Consider the following 26,776-nt stretch of genomic DNA (forward strand, 5'->3'; position numbering starts at 1 on the left):
TAAAACGAAATTATCCTACAAGACTTTGAAAGTCGAAGTGTGTAATAGGACTCCACAAAATAGATTTTAACTCACATAAAAAAATTTCAGTCCCACAATGAAATAAGATGAAAAGGTATAAATGTACCAGTTGTCAGTGAAGTAAGCGATGGCGCAGTGAAAACATATGCTAGCAGCAAATCAAAGGTTCTCGGTTCAAACCTCTGTCCATCCAAGCCTAGCCTAAGAAGATACCGTCGCATAGTTCCAACTTCCAGTTAGGTAACTCAAGGTTTTGGGATCAAATCCCGGAGCAAGCGCTTGTGTTCCTATCTTAAGATACGACAAATTATTCCTGAAAGACTTTGAAAGTCAGTGTAATAAGTAAGTAAAAATTTACTCACATAAAAATATTTCAGTCCCGCACTTTTCATGTTAAAAGATAGAAATCCCCCGGGTGGGTGGGTACACACACCAGCTAAGTGGAAATTTCAGTGAACAGCAAGGCAAAGGTTCACGGTTCGAACCCAGCGAAAATTCGGTGGACTTGGGTCGGTCGGTGGTCTAGACGGGGAGTCTAGCTAGGCCACCAGTTTCTAGACGGGAGTCCAGCTGGCCAGACTCCCGTCTAGGCCACCAGCTGGCCAGACTCCCATCGGCTTAGGCGGATTAGCGCGCTGAACTTCTAATCCAGAGGTTCCGTTTTCGAGACCCGGCAGGGATTATTTGGCTTAATATTTTAAAAAGCTAATCACTTAACTCTACATATTTTCATCCTAAATTGAGAAAAACCTTAACATCATCGTCTACGGCTTCTATAAAGTAAATCTAGAATGAAACAATCTGGATTGGTGCGTTGTATTTATCCTCGATTAAACATCGTTGCTTGGATCTGTTAATTTCATACAGCCACGAGTAAAACAACCGTGACATTAGTGCTAAATTAAACCTTTACCTAGTTTTGTGGTAATTCTTATAAGAACGGAAATCCATACAAAACATCAGGGTCAGGATGGCCGAGTGGTCTAAGGCGCCAGATTCAAGCAGAGGCTTAGTCGCTTTGTGCGGCTCTAGAGGCGTGGGTTCGAATCCCTAGTAGTAGACTAGATATCTGTTGAGATCTGCCCGCGGATGTTCGAATCCTGCCGACAACGCTGATATAAAATTACGATTTCATAAGTGATTCGAGAAAAGTGCGATTTTATCTATTTGCATTGAACATTAAGGACAGTTGTCGTGGCCGAGTGGTTAAGGCGACAGACTCGAAATGTGATGGGCTCTGCCCGCGTAGGTTCGAATCCTGCCGACAACGCTGACATAAATTTTCGTTTTCATAAGTGATTCGAGAAAAGTGCGATTATATCTATTTGCATTTGACATTCATCACAGTTGTCGTGCCCAAGTAGTTAAGGCGACAGACTAGATATCTGTTGGGCTCTGCCCGCGTAGGTTCGAATCATGCCGACAACGCTGACATAAAATTACGTTTTCATAAGTGATTCGAGAAAAGTTCGATTATATCTATTTGCATTGAACATTAAGCACAGTTGTCGTGGCCGAGTGGTTAAGGCGACAGATTTGAAATCTGTTGGGCTCTGCCCGCGTAGGTTCGAATCCTGCCCACAACGCTGACATAACGTCTAGTCGTAGCCAGCAAGCGAACTTGAATGGAATAGAGCACTGTTAATGGCGTTATTTCTCAAGGTTCGTACAAGCGTCACAGTTAGTTCCCACTCCCAATTACTAAATGTTTTGGGTTCAAATCCCTGCCCAAGCGCTGGTCGTCTATTCTTAGGAAATAAAACGAAATTATCCTACAAGACTTTGAAAGTTTAAGTGTGCAACAAGACTCTACAAAATTGAAGTTCAGTAACACACAAAAATTTCAGTCCCACAATGAACAAAGGTGGAAAGGTATAAATCTACCGATAAGGTTGGACGTAAGCGATGGCGCAGTGCAAATAGCGGAGAACAGCAAATCAAAGGTTTTCGGTTCAAGCCTCTGGCCATCCAAGCCTAGTCCAAGAAGATTCTGTCGCATAGTTCCCACTCGAAGGTAGGCCACTGAAGGTTTTGGGATCAAATCCCTGCCAAAGGGCTGGTCTTCTTTTCTTAGGAAAAAAAAGAAATAAAACGAAATTATCCTACAAGACTTTGAAAGTCGAAGTGTGTAATAGGACTCCACAAAATAGATTTTAACTCACATAAAAAAATTTCAGTCCCACAATGAAATAAGATGAAAAGGTATAAATGTACCAGTTGTCAGTGAAGTAAGCGATGGCGCAGTGAAAACATATGCTAGCAGCAAATCAAAGGTTCTCGGTTCAAACCTCTGTCCATCCAAGCCTAGCCTAAGAAGATACCGTCGCATAGTTCCAACTTCCAGTTAGGTAACTCAAGGTTTTGGGATCAAATCCCGGAGCAAGCGCTTGTGTTCCTATCTTAAGATACGACAAATTATTCCTGAAAGACTTTGAAAGTCAGTGTAATAAGTAAGTAAAAATTTACTCACATAAAAATATTTCAGTCCCGCACTTTTCATGTTAAAAGATAGAAATCCCCCGGGTGGGTGGGTACACACACCAGCTAAGTGGAAATTTCAGTGAACAGCAAGGCAAAGGTTCACGGTTCGAACCCAGCGAAAATTCGGTGGACTTGGGTCGGTCGGTGGTCTAGACGGGGAGTCTAGCTAGGCCACCAGTTTCTAGACGGGAGTCCAGCTGGCCAGACTCCCGTCTAGGCCACCAGCTGGCCAGACTCCCATCGGCTTAGGCGGATTAGCGCGCTGAACTTCTAATCCAGAGGTTCCGTTTTCGAGACCCGGCAGGGATTATTTGGCTTAATATTTTAAAAAGCTAATCACTTAACTCTACATATTTTCATCCTAAATTGAGAAAAACCTTAACATCATCGTCTACGGCTTCTATAAAGTAAATCTAGAATGAAACAATCTGGATTGGTGCGTTGTATTTATCCTCGATTAAACATCGTTGCTTGGATCTGTTAATTTCATACAGCCACGAGTAAAACAACCGTGACATTAGTGCTAAATTAAACCTTTACCTAGTTTTGTGGTAATTCTTATAAGAACGGAAATCCATACAAAACATCAGGGTCAGGATGGCCGAGTGGTCTAAGGCGCCAGATTCAAGCAGAGGCTTAGTCGCTTTGTGCGGCTCTAGAGGCGTGGGTTCGAATCCCTAGTAGTAGACTAGATATCTGTTGAGATCTGCCCGCGGATGTTCGAATCCTGCCGACAACGCTGATATAAAATTACGATTTCATAAGTGATTCGAGAAAAGTGCGATTTTATCTATTTGCATTGAACATTAAGGACAGTTGTCGTGGCCGAGTGGTTAAGGCGACAGACTCGAAATGTGATGGGCTCTGCCCGCGTAGGTTCGAATCCTGCCGACAACGCTGACATAAATTTTCGTTTTCATAAGTGATTCGAGAAAAGTGCGATTATATCTATTTGCATTTGACATTCATCACAGTTGTCGTGCCCAAGTAGTTAAGGCGACAGACTAGATATCTGTTGGGCTCTGCCCGCGTAGGTTCGAATCATGCCGACAACGCTGACATAAAATTACGTTTTCATAAGTGATTCGAGAAAAGTTCGATTATATCTATTTGCATTGAACATTAAGCACAGTTGTCGTGGCCGAGTGGTTAAGGCGACAGATTTGAAATCTGTTGGGCTCTGCCCGCGTAGGTTCGAATCCTGCCCACAACGCTGACATAACGTCTAGTCGTAGCCAGCAAGCGAACTTGAATGGAATAGAGCACTGTTAATGGCGTTATTTCTCAAGGTTCGTACAAGCGTCACAGTTAGTTCCCACTCCCAATTACTAAATGTTTTGGGTTCAAATCCCTGCCCAAGCGCTGGTCGTCTATTCTTAGGAAATAAAACGAAATTATCCTACAAGACTTTGAAAGTTTAAGTGTGCAACAAGACTCTACAAAATTGAAGTTCAGTAACACACAAAAATTTCAGTCCCACAATGAACAAAGGTGGAAAGGTATAAATCTACCGATAAGGTTGGACGTAAGCGATGGCGCAGTGCAAATAGCGGAGAACAGCAAATCAAAGGTTTTCGGTTCAAGCCTCTGGCCATCCAAGCCTAGTCCAAGAAGATTCTGTCGCATAGTTCCCACTCGAAGGTAGGCCACTGAAGGTTTTGGGATCAAATCCCTGCCAAAGGGCTGGTCTTCTTTTCTTAGGAAAAAAAAGAAATAAAACGAAATTATCCTACAAGACTTTGAAAGTCGAAGTGTGTAATAGGACTCCACAAAATAGATTTTAACTCACATAAAAAAATTTCAGTCCCACAATGAAATAAGATGAAAAGGTATAAATGTACCAGTTGTCAGTGAAGTAAGCGATGGCGCAGTGAAAACATATGCTAGCAGCAAATCAAAGGTTCTCGGTTCAAACCTCTGTCCATCCAAGCCTAGCCTAAGAAGATACCGTCGCATAGTTCCAACTTCCAGTTAGGTAACTCAAGGTTTTGGGATCAAATCCCGGAGCAAGCGCTTGTGTTCCTATCTTAAGATACGACAAATTATTCCTGAAAGACTTTGAAAGTCAGTGTAATAAGTAAGTAAAAATTTACTCACATAAAAATATTTCAGTCCCGCACTTTTCATGTTAAAAGATAGAAATCCCCCGGGTGGGTGGGTACACACACCAGCTAAGTGGAAATTTCAGTGAACAGCAAGGCAAAGGTTCACGGTTCGAACCCAGCGAAAATTCGGTGGACTTGGGTCGGTCGGTGGTCTAGACGGGGAGTCTAGCTAGGCCACCAGTTTCTAGACGGGAGTCCAGCTGGCCAGACTCCCGTCTAGGCCACCAGCTGGCCAGACTCCCATCGGCTTAGGCGGATTAGCGCGCTGAACTTCTAATCCAGAGGTTCCGTTTTCGAGACCCGGCAGGGATTATTTGGCTTAATATTTTAAAAAGCTAATCACTTAACTCTACATATTTTCATCCTAAATTGAGAAAAACCTTAACATCATCGTCTACGGCTTCTATAAAGTAAATCTAGAATGAAACAATCTGGATTGGTGCGTTGTATTTATCCTCGATTAAACATCGTTGCTTGGATCTGTTAATTTCATACAGCCACGAGTAAAACAACCGTGACATTAGTGCTAAATTAAACCTTTACCTAGTTTTGTGGTAATTCTTATAAGAACGGAAATCCATACAAAACATCAGGGTCAGGATGGCCGAGTGGTCTAAGGCGCCAGATTCAAGCAGAGGCTTAGTCGCTTTGTGCGGCTCTAGAGGCGTGGGTTCGAATCCCTAGTAGTAGACTAGATATCTGTTGAGATCTGCCCGCGGATGTTCGAATCCTGCCGACAACGCTGATATAAAATTACGATTTCATAAGTGATTCGAGAAAAGTGCGATTTTATCTATTTGCATTGAACATTAAGGACAGTTGTCGTGGCCGAGTGGTTAAGGCGACAGACTCGAAATGTGATGGGCTCTGCCCGCGTAGGTTCGAATCCTGCCGACAACGCTGACATAAAATTACGTTTTCATAAGTGATTCGAGAAAAGTTCGATTATATCTATTTGCATTGATCATTAAGCACAGTTGTCGTGGCCGAGTGGTTAAGGCGACAGATTTGAAATCTGTTGGGCTCTGCCCGCGTAGGTTCGAATCCTGTCCACAACGCTGACATAACGTCTAGTCGTAGCCAGCAAGCGAACTTGAATGGAATAGAGCACTGTTAATGGCGTTATTTCTCAAGGTTCGTACAAGCGTCACAGTTAGTTCCCACTCCCAATTACTAAATGTTTTGGGTTCAAATCCCTGCCCAAGCGCTGGTCGTCTATTCTTAGGAAATAAAACGAAATTATCCTACAAGACTTTGAAAGTTTAAGTGTGCAACAAGACTCTACAAAATTGAAGTTCAGTAACACACAAAAATTTCAGTCCCACAATGAACAAAGGTGGAAAGGTATAAATCTACCGATAAGGTTGGACGTAAGCGATGGCGCAGTGCAAATAGCGGAGAACAGCAAATCAAAGGTTTTCGGTTCAAGCCTCTGGCCATCCAAGCCTAGTCCAAGAAGATTCTGTCGCATAGTTCCCACTCGAAGGTAGGCCACTGAAGGTTTTGGGATCAAATCCCTGCCAAAGGGCTGGTCTTCTTTTCTTAGGAAAAAAAAGAAATAAAACGAAATTATCCTACAAGACTTTGAAAGTCGAAGTGTGTAATAGGACTCCACAAAATAGATTTTAACTCACATAAAAAAATTTCAGTCCCACAATGAAATAAGATGAAAAGGTATAAATGTACCAGTTGTCAGTGAAGTAAGCGATGGCGCAGTGAAAACATATGCTAGCAGCAAATCAAAGGTTCTCGGTTCAAACCTCTGTCCATCCAAGCCTAGCCTAAGAAGATACCGTCGCATAGTTCCAACTTCCAGTTAGGTAACTCAAGGTTTTGGGATCAAATCCCGGAGCAAGCGCTTGTGTTCCTATCTTAAGATACGACAAATTATTCCTGAAAGACTTTGAAAGTCAGTGTAATAAGTAAGTAAAAATTTACTCACATAAAAATATTTCAGTCCCGCACTTTTCATGTTAAAAGATAGAAATCCCCCGGGTGGGTGGGTACACACACCAGCTAAGTGGAAATTTCAGTGAACAGCAAGGCAAAGGTTCACGGTTCGAACCCAGCGAAAATTCGGTGGACTTGGGTCGGTCGGTGGTCTAGACGGGGAGTCTAGCTAGGCCACCAGTTTCTAGACGGGAGTCCAGCTGGCCAGACTCCCGTCTAGGCCACCAGCTGGCCAGACTCCCATCGGCTTAGGCGGATTAGCGCGCTGAACTTCTAATCCAGAGGTTCCGTTTTCGAGACCCGGCAGGGATTATTTGGCTTAATATTTTAAAAAGCTAATCACTTAACTCTACATATTTTCATCCTAAATTGAGAAAAACCTTAACATCATCGTCTACGGCTTCTATAAAGTAAATCTAGAATGAAACAATCTGGATTGGTGCGTTGTATTTATCCTCGATTAAACATCGTTGCTTGGATCTGTTAATTTCATACAGCCACGAGTAAAACAACCGTGACATTAGTGCTAAATTAAACCTTTACCTAGTTTTGTGGTAATTCTTATAAGAACGGAAATCCATACAAAACATCAGGGTCAGGATGGCTGAGTGGTCTAAGGCGCCAGATTCAAGCAGAGGCTTAGTCGCTTTGTGCGGCTCTAGAGGCGTGGGTTCGAATCCCTAGTAGTAGACTAGATATCTGTTGAGATCTGCCCGCGGATGTTCGAATCCTGCCGACAACGCTGATATAAAATTACGATTTCATAAGTGATTCGAGAAAAGTGCGATTTTATCTATTTGCATTGAACATTAAGGACAGTTGTCGTGGCCGAGTGGTTAAGGCGACAGACTCGAAATGTGATGGGCTCTGCCCGCGTAGGTTCGAATCCTGCCGACAACGCTGACATAAATTTTCGTTTTCATAAGTGATTCGAGAAAAGTGCGATTATATCTATTTGCATTTGACATTCATCACAGTTGTCGTGCCCAAGTAGTTAAGGCGACAGACTAGATATCTGTTGGGCTCTGCCCGCGTAGGTTCGAATCATGCCGACAACGCTGACATAAAATTACGTTTTCATAAGTGATTCGAGAAAAGTTCGATTATATCTATTTGCATTGAACATTAAGCACAGTTGTCGTGGCCGAGTGGTTAAGGCGACAGATTTGAAATCTGTTGGGCTCTGCCCGCGTAGGTTCGAATCCTGCCCACAACGCTGACATAACGTCTAGTCGTAGCCAGCAAGCGAACTTGAATGGAATAGAGCACTGTTAATGGCGTTATTTCTCAAGGTTCGTACAAGCGTCACAGTTAGTTCCCACTCCCAATTACTAAATGTTTTGGGTTCAAATCCCTGCCCAAGCGCTGGTCGTCTATTCTTAGGAAATAAAACGAAATTATCCTACAAGACTTTGAAAGTTTAAGTGTGCAACAAGACTCTACAAAATTGAAGTTCAGTAACACACAAAAATTTCAGTCCCACAATGAACAAAGGTGGAAAGGTATAAATCTACCGATAAGGTTGGACGTAAGCGATGGCGCAGTGCAAATAGCGGAGAACAGCAAATCAAAGGTTTTCGGTTCAAGCCTCTGGCCATCCAAGCCTAGTCCAAGAAGATTCTGTCGCATAGTTCCCACTCGAAGGTAGGCCACTGAAGGTTTTGGGATCAAATCCCTGCCAAAGGGCTGGTCTTCTTTTCTTAGGAAAAAAAAGAAATAAAACGAAATTATCCTACAAGACTTTGAAAGTCGAAGTGTGTAATAGGACTCCACAAAATAGATTTTAACTCACATAAAAAAATTTCAGTCCCACAATGAAATAAGATGAAAAGGTATAAATGTACCAGTTGTCAGTGAAGTAAGCGATGGCGCAGTGAAAACATATGCTAGCAGCAAATCAAAGGTTCTCGGTTCAAACCTCTGTCCATCCAAGCCTAGCCTAAGAAGATACCGTCGCATAGTTCCAACTTCCAGTTAGGTAACTCAAGGTTTTGGGATCAAATCCCGGAACAAGCGCTTGTGTTCCTATCTTAAGATACGACAAATTATTCCTGAATAACTTTGAAAGTCAGTGTAATAAGTAAGTAAAAATTTACTCACATAAAAATATTTCAGTCCCGCACTTTTCATGTTAAAAGATAGAAATCCCCCGGGTGGGTGGGTACACACACACCAGCTAAGTGGAAATTTCAGTGAACAGCAAGGCAAAGGTTCACGGTTCGAACCCAGCGAAAATTCGGTGGACTTGGGTCGGTCGGTGGTCTAGACGGGGAGTCTAGCTAGGCCACCAGCTCGCCAGACTCCCGTCTAGGCCACCAGCTCGCCAGACTCCCGTCTAGGCCACCAGCTCGCCAGACTCCCGTCTAGGCCACCAGCTCGCCAGACTCCCGTCTAGGCCACCAGCTCGCCAGACTCCCGTCTAGGCCACCAGCTCGCCAGACTCCCGTCTAGGCCACCAGCTCGCCAGACTCCCGTCTAGGCCACCAGCTCGCCAGACTCCCGTCTAGGCCACCAGCTCGCCAGACTCCCGTCTAGGCCACCAGCTCGCCAGACTCCCGTCTAGGCCACCAGCTCGCCAGACTCCCGTCTAGGCCACCAGCTCGCCAGACTCCCGTCTAGGCCACCAGCTCGCCAGACTCCCGTCTAGGCCACCAGCTCGCCAGACTCCCGTCTAGGCCACCAGCTCGCCAGACTCCCGTCTAGGCCACCAGCTCGCCAGACTCCCGTCTAGGCCACCAGCTCGCCAGACTCCCGTCTAGGCCACCAGCTCGCCAGACTCCCGTCTAGGCCACCAGCTCGCCAGACTCCCGTCTAGGCCACCAGCTCGCCAGACTCCCGTCTAGGCCACCAGCTCGCCAGACTCCCGTCTAGGCCACCAGCTCGCCAGACTCCCGTCTAGGCCACCAGCTCGCCAGACTCCCGTCTAGGCCACCAGCTCGCCAGACTCCCGTCTAGGCCACCAGCTCGCCAGACTCCCGTCTAGGCCACCAGCTCGCCAGACTCCCGTCTAGGCCACCAGCTCGCCAGACTCCCGTCTAGGCCACCAGCTCGCCAGACTCCCGTCTAGGCCACCAGCTCGCCAGACTCCCGTCTAGGCCACCAGCTCGCCAGACTCCCGTCTAGGCCACCAGCTCGCCAGACTCCCGTCTAGGCCACCAGCTCGCCAGACTCCCGTCTAGGCCACCAGCTCGCCAGACTCCCGTCTAGGCCACCAGCTCGCCAGACTCCCGTCTAGGCCACCAGCTCGCCAGACTCCCGTCTAGGCCACCAGCTCGCCAGACTCCCGTCTAGGCCACCAGCTCGCCAGACTCCCGTCTAGGCCACCAGCTCGCCAGACTCCCGTCTAGGCCACCAGCTCGCCAGACTCCCGTCTAGGCCACCAGCTCGCCAGACTCCCGTCTAGGCCACCAGCTCGCCAGACTCCCGTCTAGGCCACCAGCTCGCCAGACTCCCGTCTAGGCCACCAGCTCGCCAGACTCCCGTCTAGGCCACCAGCTCGCCAGACTCCCGTCTAGGCCACCAGCTCGCCAGACTCCCGTCTAGGCCACCAGCTCGCCAGACTCCCGTCTAGGCCACCAGCTCGCCAGACTCCCGTCTAGGCCACCAGCTCGCCAGACTCCCGTCTAGGCCACCAGCTCGCCAGACTCCCGTCTAGGCCACCAGCTCGCCAGACTCCCGTCTAGGCCACCAGCTCGCCAGACTCCCGTCTAGGCCACCAGCTCGCCAGACTCCCGTCTAGGCCACCAGCTCGCCAGACTCCCGTCTAGGCCACCAGCTCGCCAGACTCCCGTCTAGGCCACCAGCTCGCCAGACTCCCGTCTAGGCCACCAGCTCGCCAGACTCCCGTCTAGGCCACCAGCTCGCCAGACTCCCGTCTAGGCCACCAGCTCGCCAGACTCCCGTCTAGGCCACCAGCTCGCCAGACTCCCGTCTAGGCCACCAGCTCGCCAGACTCCCGTCTAGGCCACCAGCTCGCCAGACTCCCGTCTAGGCCACCAGCTCGCCAGACTCCCGTCTAGGCCACCAGCTCGCCAGACTCCCGTCTAGGCCACCAGCTCGCCAGACTCCCGTCTAGGCCACCAGCTCGCCAGACTCCCGTCTAGGCCACCAGCTCGCCAGACTCCCGTCTAGGCCACCAGCTCGCCAGACTCCCGTCTAGGCCACCAGCTCGCCAGACTCCCGTCTAGGCCACCAGCTCGCCAGACTCCCGTCTAGGCCACCAGCTCGCCAGACTCCCGTCTAGGCCACCAGCTCGCCAGACTCCCGTCTAGGCCACCAGCTCGCCAGACTCCCGTCTAGGCCACCAGCTCGCCAGACTCCCGTCTAGGCCACCAGCTCGCCAGACTCCCGTCTAGGCCACCAGCTCGCCAGACTCCCGTCTAGGCCACCAGCTCGCCAGACTCCCGTCTCCCGTCTAGATGATTAATGATTTAGAGAGGCAGAGCCATAATCAGAAGAACTGGCGTTACTGTTGTACAGCACTCTATTTATTAACTATCGCTTAGTAACTGACAGGCCGCTGTTGGTCGTGTGCAATTGCAACGCTAGGCTGCTACTGATGAAGAAATGAACAGCAGACTCTGATTGCTAGAGTAGAACTCTGTTGTTGTTTTCGGCTGAAACCTGGACACCTCACTGTTTGTTCATATCAACGGTGTTCAGAACGTGAACATATATTACGCTATCTTTACCTACATAACTAATGTTTGCATATATTCCTTTCTTAAAACCAATGTACCTTTTGGAAAGAAATTAACATCAGCCGTTCACTATGGTTACAACCTCACATTCGATGGAACGAGAAAAAATCGCGTGATTAATTACTGAAAACATGTTTTTGTCAGATTTTCTGAAGCTATATGAAAAATGTAAGCTGCAGGCATGAACAGTTACGGTAAGATTTTCCAAAACTAATAAATTTTTTATTACTGGGCAAAGGATCAAAAACCATGGTGGTATAGTATAGTATTATAATCTTTACCGTCGGACCGATGCCTTCATAAATACGCAAGTAAGTTATAAACAGACGCGTAGCTAGGGTTTTCAGTGCCTGGGAAACGGCAGTTTTTGCACCCCAACTTGTGAAGATAAGTAATCAATAAGAACATCAAACGTGCGAACTATAGAGGAGTTTGCTTAAGTTTGTAATGAAATGATTGTTTGTCGTTCCTTAGGCTGTAAGGACGACCACTTCAATTACAAAGTTTGTCTGTTGAATTGTTTAATGTCCTCGAAGTGAATGAGTCTCAGGTCGTTGTTTCGCTTTTCTTAATCTTAGAATTAATTGTACACCTCGACAACTGTATATTCTGATTATATTTGAAGCTTCTTTGAACGAATACATCAAGATAGAACATTGTGACAGCAACAGCATAAAGACATGTTGCGGCGTTGAACGTACGACTGAAAAGAGATAACTCGTAATGCACGCACAGTAACAGAGAAGCAATCGATTACGTCACGCAGTGTTATGCGTCACTGATTCGATAGATGAGAATTCTATGTCGTACACAATTTTATATTACATTAATTGATATGTTTATCACAAGTTCTTTTTCTTGCCATCCAGTCTAAAATTTGCAGAACGCAGAAATTTTGATTTTGGATGGGTTAAAATCGCTTTAAATGAAATGTATTTTCAAATTTATCCGTACAATCGCTGGCAATTTAAGGTTCATAATTTAAAAACATTGCTATATTGCCAGCTGTTTCCACAGTGGACCTAAGAATTTACTTTAGCTTTTAAAAAATCATTCAAGATTCACGAAAAATCGAAAATGAACATGTTTGGTAACAATGAAACCTTCTCTTGCATCTATTGTTTTTACAAAATATTGTCTTACCTAGTTTTACCAGATTTGGATCTAAAACTAAAATTGACATTTTTGTACTAGTTGTAAAAGTCCAAAATATAATAACTCAGCCCTCAATGTTGTATAAATGGGCATTAAAATTTCATTATAGTTTCTAGGTTTGTTATTTTCCATAGCTTTTCGAACTTTATTTTTCAACTGATCAGACATTGGAAAGCAGTGTGTGAATGACATCAGTACAAAATATAGTAGTTTTGAAGTTACGGAAAGTAATGTTTCTCTGGCAAAATCGATTGCGGCGTTGTAAGTGGCCGCATGCCATATGCACACTGTACCATGACGTGTTTGACAATAGAATAGAAAACACGGCAGCTGGCAATCGAGCTCCGACGCGGGAAATATGACGCGGATGTTTGTGACAACAAAGCGAGGATGAAGAGTGAAGTTCGTTGGTCGACATAAAAGATAAAAGCCGTTTTTACTTGGCGCGAGGACAGAAATTTTGATACGAACAGCGTAAGCTAGAACTTAATTACTTTTTATTTCAATTAAATGCTACTCAGAAGTTACAGAATTTATGCAAACCATGTCTGTAGAGGTTTAGCCTAGAACTGTAAATAACAGCGCTTTAGCGTAGCAAATAGCCTATAGGCCTTGATATTAAGTGCAAAGTAACGCACCATAAATAAGTGCGCCACTGAAGCTCATGAAAAAACAGTATCGATCGAGTGAACCTTTGCCAAACCTGCAGTCCGACCATAATGGCTGAATGGAAATTGGGGCAGGCTTGCAGCTGCACACACAAGATTCATCAGTTTGCTGTGTGCACTCCACACTTTTTTATCTTCACTCCTGTTCATAACATAAACAAAACAGAGCTTGTTGTTTGAATGCCAATTTATTATAAATTAACAAAGAATTAAAGCTTCAGTGTACACTATCCTAAAATTTGCGTTTTTGCACTCGTCGTCCAGTGACAGTTTTTGTGCACAGGACTGCCTAATTTTTAAAGACTGGTGTGCACTGTGCACCAGTAGGCAACATAAAGTGTGCAACTATATATGCATGAGTCTGGACATTAAGTTGCTAAATGGGTGTAGTGGCTGTGTCTGTTATTACCAACTATTATTACCTTAATTATTAATACTTAATATTTTTGAGCACGTTTTAAGCCTTTTCGGCTTTGTCACTTTTTCCTATTCATTAGCGTGTGCTAGTAGCAACTGGCTTGATTTTTTGTCCCCACTACGCTTTTGACAAAAAATAAAATGATTAGTAGGGTGATTGATGTGTTACGTGTAGTCACTACAACGCTTTCTTTCCATACGAGCTTGTCGTCTTCGTAAATTGCCGTACTTTTCTGTCAGGACTCTACCCACCTGCCATGGCAACGATAGCCTCTTAGAGTTGCTGATGTTTTTATACCGTATACTACTTATTTATATAACCTACACGACATATTTTAAGCTTTAACCCAAGCAAAATTGTATAAATGGAAATATTTTCAGGTACACACGCGATTAAATCGCTAATTTACTTAAAAACTTTTGTTTTTTTAAAATTAATGCTAGTTGCTAAATTTTCATAATAACTGTCTTTGTTGTTGTTCTGTCACTTTTGAAATATGCACTATCACGGCTATTATGGCGGATTCAACAGCATCGTGGCAGGATGAAACAGCTAAAAAGAGTTTGAAGAAACATTTTTTGAATCTTTGCAATCTTTACCCTGGCTTGCTTACAAATTCGACAATTAACACCGTTGTATATCCTGGTGGTGGTTTGCTCACTTTAGACGATTGCTGTCACGATATTTCCGAAGACGAATATTTTCCACCTTCGCTTGGTATATCAAGTTTTCAAGGTTTTCAAATGTCTTCCTCGAATATTCTCTCAGTGAACAACAGGATGATGCAGCAGATGTCACCGGTCCAACAGAGAATGGAAGTGAACGCAAATGAAGAAATCGATTCATTCTCCAAGGAAAATATTCCCAAAGTGAAAATTTCCAATATCAGTTATCCAAGCATCCTGAAGCATAAGTGCAAAGACGCCTCATTCATTTCTCCAAAAAGTTCACCAATGAAGGTTTTGAACTTCTCACCATCGAGATTTTTAAACACCGGTAAAGAGAGAGATCGATCAGCATCGCTGTCCTCATGTGATGTTGTGAAGGAGCAGACATTTTCCAACTCATCCTTTGATGTTGAAGATAGTGGGATCGGTGTATCTGATGGAGAAACGACAACACCTTTGTCACCTCCATCACTCACTTCTACTCCTTGCACCAAGTCCCGTCGGAAGTCTTCGCAACAAACCATGAGAAACCTGTTGTCATCACCTGAGCATGGCAACGTTTTCTCTGATGTCAGCTCCATTCCATTGCAGTCTACTCCTATATGCCATGAAGACGAAAGTGGAATAGATGATTTTAAGACTCCATTGATCAGGAAGTTTTTAAACGAATCAGCACCACGCACACCTACTCCTTTCAAGTGTCCGGATGACAGTGGCAATGAAGAAGAGTCGTCCCCAAAGTCTGAAAAAAAAGAGGAGCCGATCCATTCACCACCACTTCTATCTGATGACTGCTTCAAGAGACCTTCACCTGTTTCTTGGAAAAGCAAGCGCTTGAGAGACGCAAGTGTGAAGAACAAGTCGAAGAAAACTGCAAGAAAAGTTCTGCATTTAGAATCGGGGAATAACATCAAACGAAACCTTTTCAAACATGAAGAAAAAGTTTCTTCCGCCATATCGTTTGTTAATCCTTCCACACTTCTCCACACAAATGAAACTGATCAGAGTTCGTTGGTTGACAACAAGACAGTGGTTAAAAAAACAGTTTTTCACGGTAAATCTGTCTATTGTACAAGAAAGAAAAAAAAGTTTGAACAAGCAGCTGCTTCATTTGATAGAAGTTGGGTGTCTGTAGCTTGCGGTCGTACTTGTGATCAAAAACTTATGACTGAAGCCGCAAAACGTTGTCTTCGAACACGTCCCTGCAAAAGCAAATTATATTATTCTTAATGTTGTTAGTTCTTATAGAAGGTTCAGGTATACAATATAAAAGGTGTTCTTAAGGTACAAAGTTGCTTTTGTGTGTACTATATTTTCTCATAGCTTGTAGGAATTTGTCACATGAAGTAACCAAGTTTTTGTATTTATACTTAATTATTGTTCACTACAGTTGTAGCTACAAGACTCGTTGTGTTTGACCTAGAACATTACATGGATGACTAGGGACTTGTTAAGGTTGTTTTGATTCTGCTTTGGAAAATTTTAAAACCAGTTTACTAATACCAATTGACAATTTTAAATGTCGGTTTCAAAACTGTCCAGCTTTCAAATAAACCCCTGTTTTAGCATTACCCAAACACTTACCGTTGTAGTCTTTAGCCAACATCGTGTAGATTTGATGTCGTAGTTTCAGATATAATTCTTGAGCGTTTTCAGTATTAGTAATTTTGTGTCACGTGTGCTCTTTCCTGCTATTGTACAATTGTTCTCTTCTTTCATTTTATGTTTGTAGATTCAACTTTTAATGCTTATATTTTTGTACAATTAACGAAGATGATCTTTCTTCTACTGAGGCTTCAAAACTTGTGTTTGTCTTGTCCTGACGATTCATTTAATAACTGCCAATATTTTTGGTTTCTATCATTCCTAGATGACAATTTCAACTAACTGCCCAAAATTATTAATACTACCTAACATGCTCCTGATGTAAAAGTATGAACTGATTTTGTATTGAAGTTTAACTTGTTGTTTAATAGAGGCTAGATAAAGTGGATAATTCGATAAAAATTTGGTTAACACACAAGTATCGTTCTGTAAAATGGTGTTTGCTTGAAGATAATGATTGTTATGAAATTGGTTTATTTAATGAATGTTTTAAATTCAACCTTGTGTTATTCGTTGTCTGCCATATTAGGTGAAATCAATTTTTTCACTAATTTATTCTTTTTTGTCATCTCAAATTTCTCTTAGCATTTGTACATTTAGTCTTGTAAATACTTCAGACATTTAGTTCTTTTGTCGTCTTAGTTTTAAATACATTTTCCACATTTGGTAATCCACTGATGAATTGTTTTATCTGTTCAAATTAAAACATAGTATTTAGTGTTAATTCCCGGTTCTTTCATTCTTAAAAAGCTCTTATTTATGAGCAAATTTGTTGCTGCTTGAATGTCGTGAATGCTCTCGCTTATTTAAGCTCAGATTAAATTTATTGAAGTTGGACGTTACTTGGGTTCCTGTCATTCAACAATAAGCTCTTATTGTAATTTGTGATGTAGATTATTGTCAGTGACAAAATTTGGCAGTAAGTTTATCATACAACTAACACTGTGAAAAGAAAGTGAAAACCACTTAGACTAGTTTATGAATGGATTCTAAACACAAGGTAGGCTTTTATTTGCATATTTTATTATAGGTCATGGGATTGCAACAGTTGGCTTAAAATGTACTGACATATATATTACAAATTGCGTGGATGTGATATTGTTTGTAAGTAAAGAGCTTGTGTGGGTAACATTTCCGAGTGTGGTGACGTAAATTTAACAAAGGATTTCAGCTGTTTATTTCCTGAAGCACTGCTCTGTCTAGTGAAGTTTGCTCTGTTGTGTTGTACTTAGAGCTCAGATACTGAGTTTTCTTCTGTGAACTGTGTTATATTGATTAGTTTAACATCGTATTGTTGGTATTTCACACTAACATACAGCAGTGTTTAAAAACAGATATATATATAGCTATTTTCATTAACAGAGTCCCTATATAACCTGTATTCAAATAAATAATAGAAAAGTTTAACATGGATTCAAAACATAAGGTAGGCTATATATATTGGTAGCGTACTAAGTGCCATGTGTCATCCCATTTAGCACGAAGTTGTCCGGAAAAATAGAATCTGAAACATGTTTCTAAAATAATTCAAGCCCATTTAGGTTTATTTTCCTAGTTGACATTCAAATGGATTATTTTGTCTGACTTGAGTGATTGTCGCCGCTGGTAACATAAGGAAGCAATTTCGTATATTTTTTCCTCTGCATGTTGTCTATGTTTATAATATTTCTGTGTTTTTCCTTCAGGCTCAGTCAAATAAGTCCAAAGCCAAAAAAGCGCTGCGAAAAGAGGTAAATTCATTTTCTTCCATAGAAATCTTACTTATATCAAGTTTTACAGTTAATAAATATAATTGTTAAAGGCTTTTTCTTTCCTTTTTGTGCATTTAAAATAGGAACGTGAAAAGAACGACAGGCATTGGAAGCTTGTTGAAGAAGCTAATAAGGTGTTATTTGTATGAATAATCAGATTCACATTTTCTACCAATTGTTAAAAAGTTACTTTTCCTTGAAAATGTTGCTGGAAATAATTGTGAAGCTAAAAGTGCCAAACAGGCATACACACAACTTTGGAAAACATTAAACAAAATGTGTGATTTTTCAAATTAACTGCTTTAAAATTTTATTTTTTAAATTCACAGCTTTCTGACCCCCTTGCGTCATTTGTTTCCTTTCAAAAGTTTGAAAAAGATGGTATGAAGTTCGACCTGCGTTGCATTAAATATGATGATTTGATCAAAGATGTGTTTCAGTGGACGTTTGATCTAACCAAGGCCAACATGCTTGAAATGTTAGTACTTCTGGGAAATATACCTGCTGTGTGTCTAACACCACTATACCTTAGAGTTTGTAGTAGATGTAAGTGAGCTCTTGAGCTCAATCTTTTTAAGTCTGTGCTTAGAAAAGGGATTCTTTTAATACGGATTCCAGGTTACAGGTTCATTATCAGGTTGTATCTTTGTAAAACCTGTCATTAAATTCCGGGCAATAAAGTTCTTGGTTTTTCTGCTCTTGATGTGGCAAGCAGAAATGAGGTCACATCAAGCTTGTTTTTTGTTTTTTTCCTGACGCAACGATACATTTCGGCCTCCCAGTATGGAAAGTCAATGCCACTGGTTTATAGATATCAAGCAACTATTATTATCACTGAGTGAGAGATTAGCAGCATAATAGAATGTTTATAATGCAAAAGCCTTTTGGATAAGTCTTGGATTTCTCATCGGGTCTGAATATAAAAGCTTAAGGCTCTGTGCTACTTCATCCATCTTGTTTTGCTTGTGTAGGTACGAAGCAAGCTGGGGCTGGAGTGACAAAGAGAAAATGAAGGAGATGTGCGACGATAGGATGTGGTATCTTATCGCATTTGACCTCGATCGACCGGTTGCATTTTGCAGCTTTCGATTTGACTTGGATTTTGGTGAACCTGTAGTGTACTGGTATGAATGAACCCTTGTATGTGTGAACAATCCAAAAAGGTTTAATTTTGTTGGTTGAGCATATCTTACTCGATTTGTGATGAGTTAAAATTTAACGTTTAAGAAACAACTTATTTTAAACAAGTCATCAGCAATTTTACGTTTTTTTTTTCGGAAAAATTTATATGCAAAAGTAATTTTTTAATCGGCTCCACATCAATATGATGCTTTGATTAACCTGGAAAAACGTTTTCCCTTGTATGAGCGTGGTGATGATGATGATGTATGTAAAATAGGCATAATACCTTTCAAATATCCGCAGCTACGAGATTCAGTTGGCGAAATCTGTACAAAATAAGGGCTTGGGAACATTCATGATGCAGATATTGCAGCTTGTTGCAATGAAGTGAGTTGTATTGTGATGTCATTCCTGGTCTGACACTAACCTACTATTTTGCTTGTACAAATTATTCTTAGTGATCATCACAGTGCAATGATAATATGTTATATTTGCCACCAGTAACGTTAACAGTAAGCAAAATGGCTGATCATGAAATGAAACTTATTTGTTGCTTATCTTTCAATAGTTTTTGTAAGTTAGCTCTTATATTTCAAAGCTTCGGTGACTCTGAGTAATATTTTTAGAATTTGCATAATTTAAGAATTAGAATATATTTGTCAGTGAATAGGGAGCTTTGCACTGTAGCTGATGCGCTAACAATTTGTTTTTGGTGAAAATCTATGATTCATCCAATACACTGGTCAACACAATTCTTTGTACCGGAAATGTTTCATCAGAGGTATGCTTGAGGTGCTGAATCTGAAATTAAGGTTGTTTTTCCCCAATTATCCCTAGTTTTTGAGATATTTTCCAATTTTTGGTTCAGAAATGGTGGAAAACGGTAAAAATTGCTGATTAATATTTTTTTATTTATCATGATGTACAGAACTCAAAGGACTTTTTGACATGATTTTGTTTCATTCTTGTATTATTATATCCAAACAATGAAACTTGCGTTGCGATGTCGCCACATGTAGGTCACATTCAGCCCACAAAACATTCTTATTGTGGCCTGAAAGTGCTTGTTGTTGAGTTGAAGTTGCACAGCAACAGAAAGTTTGTCCACACCTGTTGTCTAAAGAGGTACTACTCACACTACAAAGATCAGTGAAATGTAAACGGAAAGTAGCACAAAAATTGGCAACCACATTTGAGGCTCCAGCAGTAACCTGCCATCATGTGTTGGTCCCACCTTCCTAAGTACCTTTCTTTCGTGAGCTTTATATGCTGATGAAGCCTCTCACATTTCTCTTTGCAGATAAATCACTCAGGTTTTCAGGAAATCTACCTAAGCTGCTGTGGAGGAAATGTTCTTTAATGCTCATACTTTCCCCAGTTCTTGAAAGTTGTTCAGCATACAATGTGCTAATTCAACGTAGTTTTCCACTTTCTGGTTTCACAAGAATTTTTTATGGCAGTGATGTAACTGGCCAAGCAGCAAGCTAGTATCAAGCATATATCTGGTGAAATTTGAACCTATCATGAGCATGGGAATGGTGGACCATCAAAAATTTATGCTATAATTTTTTCAGTGCTCAAACTAAGGAAACAATCGCAGAGGTATTTGACTAAGTCCTGCTTGAGTAAATTCAAACTCCAATCCAAAAGCCAATTTCGTAAAACCAATGCCATTTTCGGATTCAGTGTCCTAAAAATACCCTAAAATCGTTGAAACATTTTCGGCCCTGGAAAAAAAAATTTTTGGTTGGGCTCTAATTATTTATTGTCAGAATAGTTATTGTTTGTGATTACAGGAATGGGATGCACAAAGTAGTTGCAACTGTGCTAGACTGCAATGAACAATCTAGGAAATTTTTTATGGAAAAACTGAGGTAATGATGTAGTAATTTGTTATGTTTGTGAAACGTTTGAAAAGACATTATCTATTTCAGTATTAATAAAATCACTTCCTTGAAATTTAATGAGAAGTTGCAGGATATGCTAAGAATTTTGTGTCAAATAATTTCAGCGGTAGTTCAATATGTTGGTTTTTATTAGCTGTTATGAGACGTTTATTTTTGAAACTTTAGATACACAGTAGATGATACGAATCTCAGCGACGAATGCTACACTATTGTAAGCAAGCCTGTAAAGAAGTAATAGCAGGTTTATGACCTTATACAAGCTTGCATCACACCTTCCATTATCTTAGACCACTCTGTCGGAAGCCAGGCAACCTAAACCAGCCTACATTCTCCTATTTCTTATATTTAATTACTAAGTTCAGCATATACAGTTCACAACTTTACAAAATAAACGTTTTGAACAAAGAAGAAATATTGGAACGAAGAACACTTAAAAGTTACACAAACTAAATAAGATTGCATCAAATTAGATTAAATTAAGATTACAACAAGTAGTAGACACGACAAAGCAAGGCTGTCGCGTTGGTAGGAAGATATGATGACAACTATGGCGATTTCACCAACTCCGCCGCTTTTGAGGAACGATCAATATAAATTTGTCCCGGAATTAATGAAGTCAAATTAATATCCTCGGACCACAAAAGTCCGGCCTATTTACCTTTGTGTGATTGGGTAAAAATTAAACTGAGGTTTTTGCGATGGAAAGGAGACGAGTCTGAACGCGACTTTGATCGGTTCCTTGTTGTATTCTATCCTGTACTTCATAAGCATCGCTATGGCAAGCAGTTTAAGCTCTTGCGTTGCAAATTTTCTTCCAGGACACATCCGTAGACCGATCCCGAACGGACCAGACATCACAAACCTAAAGAAATTCATCGCTGATGAAACATGGAACTTTTTCTCTGGTCTTAGAAATTTTACATTGTAAGCCTGCTTGCACACAAGTTGCAAAGCTCCATCGCCTGAAACAATTAGAAGGTAGCTATCGGTGTTGTAACGACTCGAGTCGCATTCTAACTTGACTTAGTCACGTTGTGACGGCAAACATAGGACCTTAGGTAGCAAAGTATGTCACGTGGTTAATACTTTCCAAAAAATTACACTTCTGTGCAAAATTGCATCCGTGTTAACTCACGTCGCAAAATTTTGTAGTGAAAACTAATTTACTTAAGGATGTCAACTTACATTGACTCGAGTCAGAAAAGTAATGATTTCGTTACAATCATGGTGACAATTTCACCGGAAGTTGGGCAATAAGAAGCGGTGAAATAGCTTCGATTTCATTTTTCTAAGGTTCTGCTCTTGTCTCCATACCGGTATAATTTTTACGAAATTAAGAGTTCTGTCAGAGTTTGCATGCAAGACTCAAACTAGTAAGGATGACCAAAATAGTCGATATACGTGCGTAATGGATTTGCGCATACACGGAAACAACAACATATTTTTCTAAAAGGTTACACTTTGATAAAAATATTATCCAGGCTAATTGGGGGTAGAGGCAAGTATGACGTCATAATAACCAATTAATGCAACATGTGGACTGTAGAGAGAAGTCAGAAAATGTTCTCAAGTTAAACGCTTTGACTGAAGTTAATTTGATTCCAGTCATGGCTAAAATTGACTGAAAAAAAGACTGACTCGGCTACAACCCGAAAATAAAAGAGTTTTACCCTAGAAACGCCATTACGTATGCGCCTGTAGAGTTTTCATCTAGATTATCATATGCTTTCTATGCAAAGGCCAAACAGCTTTAGTGTCAGCGTAACAGTAGCCTACCTCGTATTTCTCCTTTTTTCCACTGAAACTGGCGCCAACCAGCGTTCAGGCAAGAAGGTGTCAGGTTCGTGAAAGTAGTCAACATTCCTGCTGTTTACCATGTTCGATGTATTGAGAATGTGAGTACCTGTGATCATATGGTTGATAAAGTTTCAGAAGCAATCCCACACTGTTGATTACGCAGTGGGTTTTAAAACATTTTGGGCTTTAAAACTATGCGCTTTGTTTGGAAATCCACTAAGTTATTTTGTTTCTGTGCTGCGCTCTTATTGCAAATATTTTTATATGGTTTTATTAAACCATTTCCAAATATAGGTTACACCCAGGCTTGTTCAAAAAAAGCATAATGTGTTAAGATTTCAAGCCAAGACCTATGTCTGTTGGTCACCTGCTGGTACGCGATAACCAGATAGAATAATATCTTTTGAATATCTTCGCGTCAAACTGTTCACGAATGGAAACATCCGCTGGGTTTCGCGAACACAGGCGTGCAAGTAGTTCATCTTGTTAATCGACTGAAACGGAAGATGATTTTATTATGTTATGATGTCTATGTACTTTACTGGTATGTAAAATGAAATAGGCTATCTACTGACAGTTAACACACATGCCTTCGTTTGGTACTGGCAAGCGCTCTTAAACATGATAATTTGGTAACAAAGGAAACTTGTGGGCTAAAATTGTACAAAATTTCCCGAAATCTGCTTTAATACTATTTGATAATACTAGTTGTGTATGGACTAGTAGAGGCCATAATACTAACCTGTCCGTTAACACCATACTCGTCCACCACTGAAAATATTTCCTTTCTCAACTTTTCTTGCTTTTCTTGGTCAAGAGCGAGAGCGTACAAGAAGAAGATGGCGCTGTTTGACGTCGTGTCTATACCAGCCACGAAGAATTCGGTCATAAGCATCAATTTCTCTCTGTGTGTTTTGGACTCTTTTAGGAATTATGTTTGTTTATACAATGATATAGTTGCATAAATGCATAGTAGCATCTATTGTATTATAGCCTGTTACGGCAGTGAAACTGAGCGTTCAGGTTATAGACTCACATACAAACATAAACTTATTCCTAGCGGACTGGCGATTTGCTTTGGTTATAAACCTTGTCCGTTTTCCGGCTAAACTTAGTCAAACAAACATAAAATTCACAAGCTTAAAATAACGGCGTGGACAGGTGTATATACGTATGCAATAGACAACTTTTCAAGCACCAGTTACGTCCATTGTAGGTCAAAGTCAATGCCAACGTCGTTTAAGCTGTCGTGGAAAAATGACACGCTGTGACAGTTAGTAGTTGCGCGAGTAAGCTACATTTACAGTGCAAGCTTAACCCAAGCTTTCATAAGTGCATGGTTTATGATCTAAGGCAGCGTGGTCCAACTGCAGGCCCGCGGGCCAAAGTTGGCCCGCGAGCACCGATTTTTTGGCCCACGAACTGATAGTCAGCTTTGATAGTCGCTATTGTCGAGGAAGAACCTCGACCGCAGATGTCACATTGATCAGCATTTAATAGCTAAGCTCTTCAGTTCTAATTTAAAAACATTGGCCCGCAGGATAAAAAAATTTTCTGATTTTGGCCCGCGATGAAAAGAAGTTGGACCACGCTGATCTAAGGCTATAAAACTTTATCTCATACCTGGCAGTTAGTTGGTCGTTGTGAAAAATAAACTTGGTGTAAAGTCCATCTTTCGGTTCTGTGTGTTTCAAGATTCTGTTCATATGTCTCTTTGTCGACTCCACCTGGCCACGATGAGCCTCGTAAAGATCCTTGAAATAAGTCTGCTCTTACGAGGGATCGCGTTGTGTTTTATATGTCGGTAATGGCAACTTGACTAACCTGCATGTCTTTTGTATTGAAGTATTTCCACCAAGGCAGCCCGTACATTAACCGTCCCATGCATTCGAACATTGTGCGGTTGCATTTGATAATCTGCTGAAGTTCTGGATCCAGTGCATCGTGGAAAGCCCCTAAAACACGAATCGCTTTTTCAAACTTCTGTCTCACAGACGAACAACTTATTTCAGAGTTATTAATTAGATGCGAAAGACACAGTTCTGTTTGAAACTCACCCAATCTTATGTCGAAAGCAAACACCCCAGTACTCTCACAAGCCCATTTATTCAACGCTTCGGCAAAGTCTGGAACCTGCGGAATATTTTTAAATAACTTCAGCTGAATCGTTGGTTAATTTGAGTAGAAGTTATTTAGAAGTATTTAATTACCAACCAATACCTAAACCAATAATGATATGAAGTTGGTCTCGGTAAATTAACATGAACGATTCGAATATTTTGTTTCCAAATTAAAGGTTTGTGGACATGACTAATTTTCTTCAAAATCTGAAAACTTTCTAAGAGGAATTTTCTTTTAAAATTCTTCTCTGGTCTTTCTCTACCTCACTCGCTTCGTTGAGGTTTCTCTCGACGTAGTCGGCGAAATCCCGTGCCACGTCATACTGACGTTGCGAAAATAACCAGATTATGCTGTTGCTTAAAAAGTGTTGATTCACAATTCGACGAAGCTGCCAAAAGAAAAACTGGTTTAGCTTGAAGATTGTTGCTCCAAAAGCAACAAAAAATCGATCTCAACATCGACATAAACTAAGACCCACCCAGGCAGCCAAATTGTCCTTGAGGCTTAAACTATGAAACTACAGTAAGTAAAACATCAGCTTTTGCACTTGCAAATGTTAAGATTATTGTTCCAAAGACCTGACGTACATTGTACCATTCTTCCCCGTTTGCGTTGATGAGTCCCTGGTGTTCACCCAACTTTAGTCTGATCTCTTGTATCGGACCTAGCGGGTCCCTCTGCGGGTATTGGTCTTCCGACCGTAGCATGATCTCTGTGTCTTTGGGCGATGACGTATAAACTATGTACTCGGTGATCCCTGAAAGAATTACGTCATTGGTTATGTCATGGTTACGTGTAATAAGCTATCACATATGAAGACATATGCACCTGGGATTATATTTTCTTTGTAGATTGAGCCTAAATCTTGGTGCCTTTTGTTCCAATGCTCTCCCAGATAGGATGCGTCAAAATTTCGCCACCGAGTATAATCGAGCGCTGTGCCAATCAGCGGAAGACCTTTTGGTTCCGGCACGTCGCTGAACGGCGCTACAGGCTTTGCTGTTTGCAGATATCAAGTGTAAGAAACTGCAATGTAATCTGGTATAGATATATCGTTTAATAAATATCTAAACACCCAGCTAGATCTATTGTTGTTTAAAACATAAATAAGCTTAAAATCTTACAAATAAATGCCGTTTTGCTGACAATTCAACACAGAAACACAGCAAAACGGTGTTGAAGTCGAAGATATAGTCAACATATTCAACTTATTGCCTTGATTTATGTATATTCTGCCACAGACTTACCTTTTGCTCTGACCTTATGACGTTTGGACGATGAGGTGTTACGCGGGCTGCGAGCAGGACAGCTCGACAATTCTCGGGTAATTGCTCTCATGACTTTCAAATACATTTCGAATAATTCCGACTAAATACAATAGATTTGTTGCAATAAAACCCTTGAAACTTTGTTTCAAGATAGGCCTGCACCTTGCTGTATTAACTTAACAGATACTTCAAAGATGTTAAAAAACTAACTTTGTTAATAAGTTTCCTAGAGCTTTGATGATTAAAAACTTTTAAATCAATCTTTTGTAGATAAAAGTTTAGTTTGAACGTTACAAACTAGCGCGAAAAAATTTAACTAACAATTCTGGATAATAAGTTTCAGGTTGAAAAACCAATACTCGACTTATCGTTTTATCTTGGCAAGAATGATTGAAAATCACCGATAAATATAAATAATAATCAAACACTGATGCATCTGAAATTTATTTTGAGTCTCACAAACAAATTGCATTCAATTTCGCTTATTTACAATTTGTCGACGCTTTGCTTTTGCGCCATTCTACGCTCGTTTCCTTGATTTTGTTGATTGTAGTAATATTGTTTGTGACGTAGTATTGTTGTTTATGACGTACAAAATTCGATCGGATGTTATCAGTAAATTACATAGCGATGTGAATCACTAAAAATACCGACGAAAACTGTTGGATTTTGTCAACAAAAATATCGATGGTGCAACGGTTAAAATAAAAAGATTCTCTCCGTGTCATGAATGTATGTTGATATTTCTTGGTTAAAGATTAACTTATAACTCTTGTCACATGTAAATGTTGTTAAATACGCGATAGGGTTGTTACTGTGCGTGCGTGTTGTCCCTTAGTACGTGCCTTATTACGTGCGTGATGCGAGGACGGTGCTTGCGTAAGGTTACGCAAGCTTTTCCTGCGCTAACCCATTCATAATTATTAATTACTACTGGTAAAAGGCGGTTCAACATAAAATACAATTGAATTGTTAACAGTATATGTGAACTGAACAAGAAAATACCCACGTTGCAAAACAAAGATGCCCAAGTACTTAT

The 26,776-nt window shown here is 41.2% G+C and overlaps 3 protein-coding genes and 3 non-coding genes across 9 annotated transcripts; 5 read left to right on the forward strand and 1 right to left on the reverse strand.

Moving 5' to 3' along the window:
* Positions 1–1,525: 1,525 nt before the first annotated feature.
* Positions 1,526–1,607, forward strand: Trnas-uga (transfer RNA serine (anticodon UGA)). The gene has a single exon. It is a non-coding gene; the product is annotated as a tRNA-Ser (tRNA).
* Positions 1,608–3,633: 2,026 nt separating this feature from the next.
* On the forward strand, positions 3,634–3,715 carry Trnas-uga (transfer RNA serine (anticodon UGA)). The gene has a single exon. It is a non-coding gene; the product is annotated as a tRNA-Ser (tRNA).
* Positions 3,716–7,691: 3,976 nt separating this feature from the next.
* On the forward strand, positions 7,692–7,773 carry Trnas-uga (transfer RNA serine (anticodon UGA)). Its single transcript has one exon. It is a non-coding gene; the product is annotated as a tRNA-Ser (tRNA).
* A 6,109-nt stretch (positions 7,774–13,882) lies between these two features.
* LOC143469192 (uncharacterized) lies at positions 13,883–16,665 on the forward strand. The gene has a single exon (XM_076966796.1). It carries the CDS (start codon positions 14,014–14,016, stop codon positions 15,394–15,396), a length of 1,383 nt encoding a protein of 460 aa, XP_076822911.1. The 5' UTR covers positions 13,883–14,013; the 3' UTR covers positions 15,397–16,665.
* LOC143469193 (N-alpha-acetyltransferase 40-like) lies at positions 16,603–20,960 on the forward strand. 4 transcript variants are annotated; one of them, XM_076966798.1, is made up of 9 exons: positions 16,637–16,771; positions 17,134–17,197; positions 17,457–17,501; positions 17,606–17,656; positions 17,852–18,000; positions 18,494–18,646; positions 18,948–19,031; positions 20,441–20,518; positions 20,717–20,951. In XM_076966798.1, the coding sequence occupies exons 2-9, from the start codon at positions 17,180–17,182 to the stop codon at positions 20,784–20,786; spliced, it is 648 nt and encodes a 215-aa protein (XP_076822913.1). In that variant the 5' UTR covers positions 16,637–16,771; positions 17,134–17,179; the 3' UTR covers positions 20,787–20,951. The 4 variants fall into 4 exon arrangements, with proteins under 4 accessions (XP_076822912.1, XP_076822914.1, XP_076822913.1 ...); XM_076966797.1 differs by lacking the exon at positions 17,134–17,197 and having other exon boundaries at positions 16,603–16,771; positions 20,717–20,945; XM_076966800.1 differs by lacking the exon at positions 17,606–17,656 and having other exon boundaries at positions 20,717–20,960.
* A 191-nt stretch (positions 20,961–21,151) lies between these two features.
* Positions 21,152–26,229, reverse strand: LOC143469191 (cytochrome P450 10-like). Its single transcript, XM_076966795.1, has 11 exons — positions 25,717–26,229; positions 25,298–25,468; positions 25,057–25,226; positions 24,732–24,857; positions 24,406–24,481; positions 24,173–24,303; positions 23,972–24,102; positions 23,091–23,253; positions 22,716–22,842; positions 22,328–22,454; positions 21,152–21,413 (listed from the first exon to the last, which is right to left on the reverse strand). Exons 1-11 carry the CDS (start codon positions 25,820–25,822, stop codon positions 21,206–21,208), a joined length of 1,536 nt encoding a protein of 511 aa, XP_076822910.1. The 5' UTR covers positions 25,823–26,229; the 3' UTR covers positions 21,152–21,205.
* Between the last annotated feature and the right edge of the window lie 547 nt (positions 26,230–26,776).

The sequence above is a fragment of the Clavelina lepadiformis genome, chromosome 8 (genome assembly GCF_947623445.1).
Source record: "Clavelina lepadiformis chromosome 8, kaClaLepa1.1, whole genome shotgun sequence".
NCBI lineage: Eukaryota > Metazoa > Chordata > Ascidiacea > Aplousobranchia > Clavelinidae > Clavelina > Clavelina lepadiformis.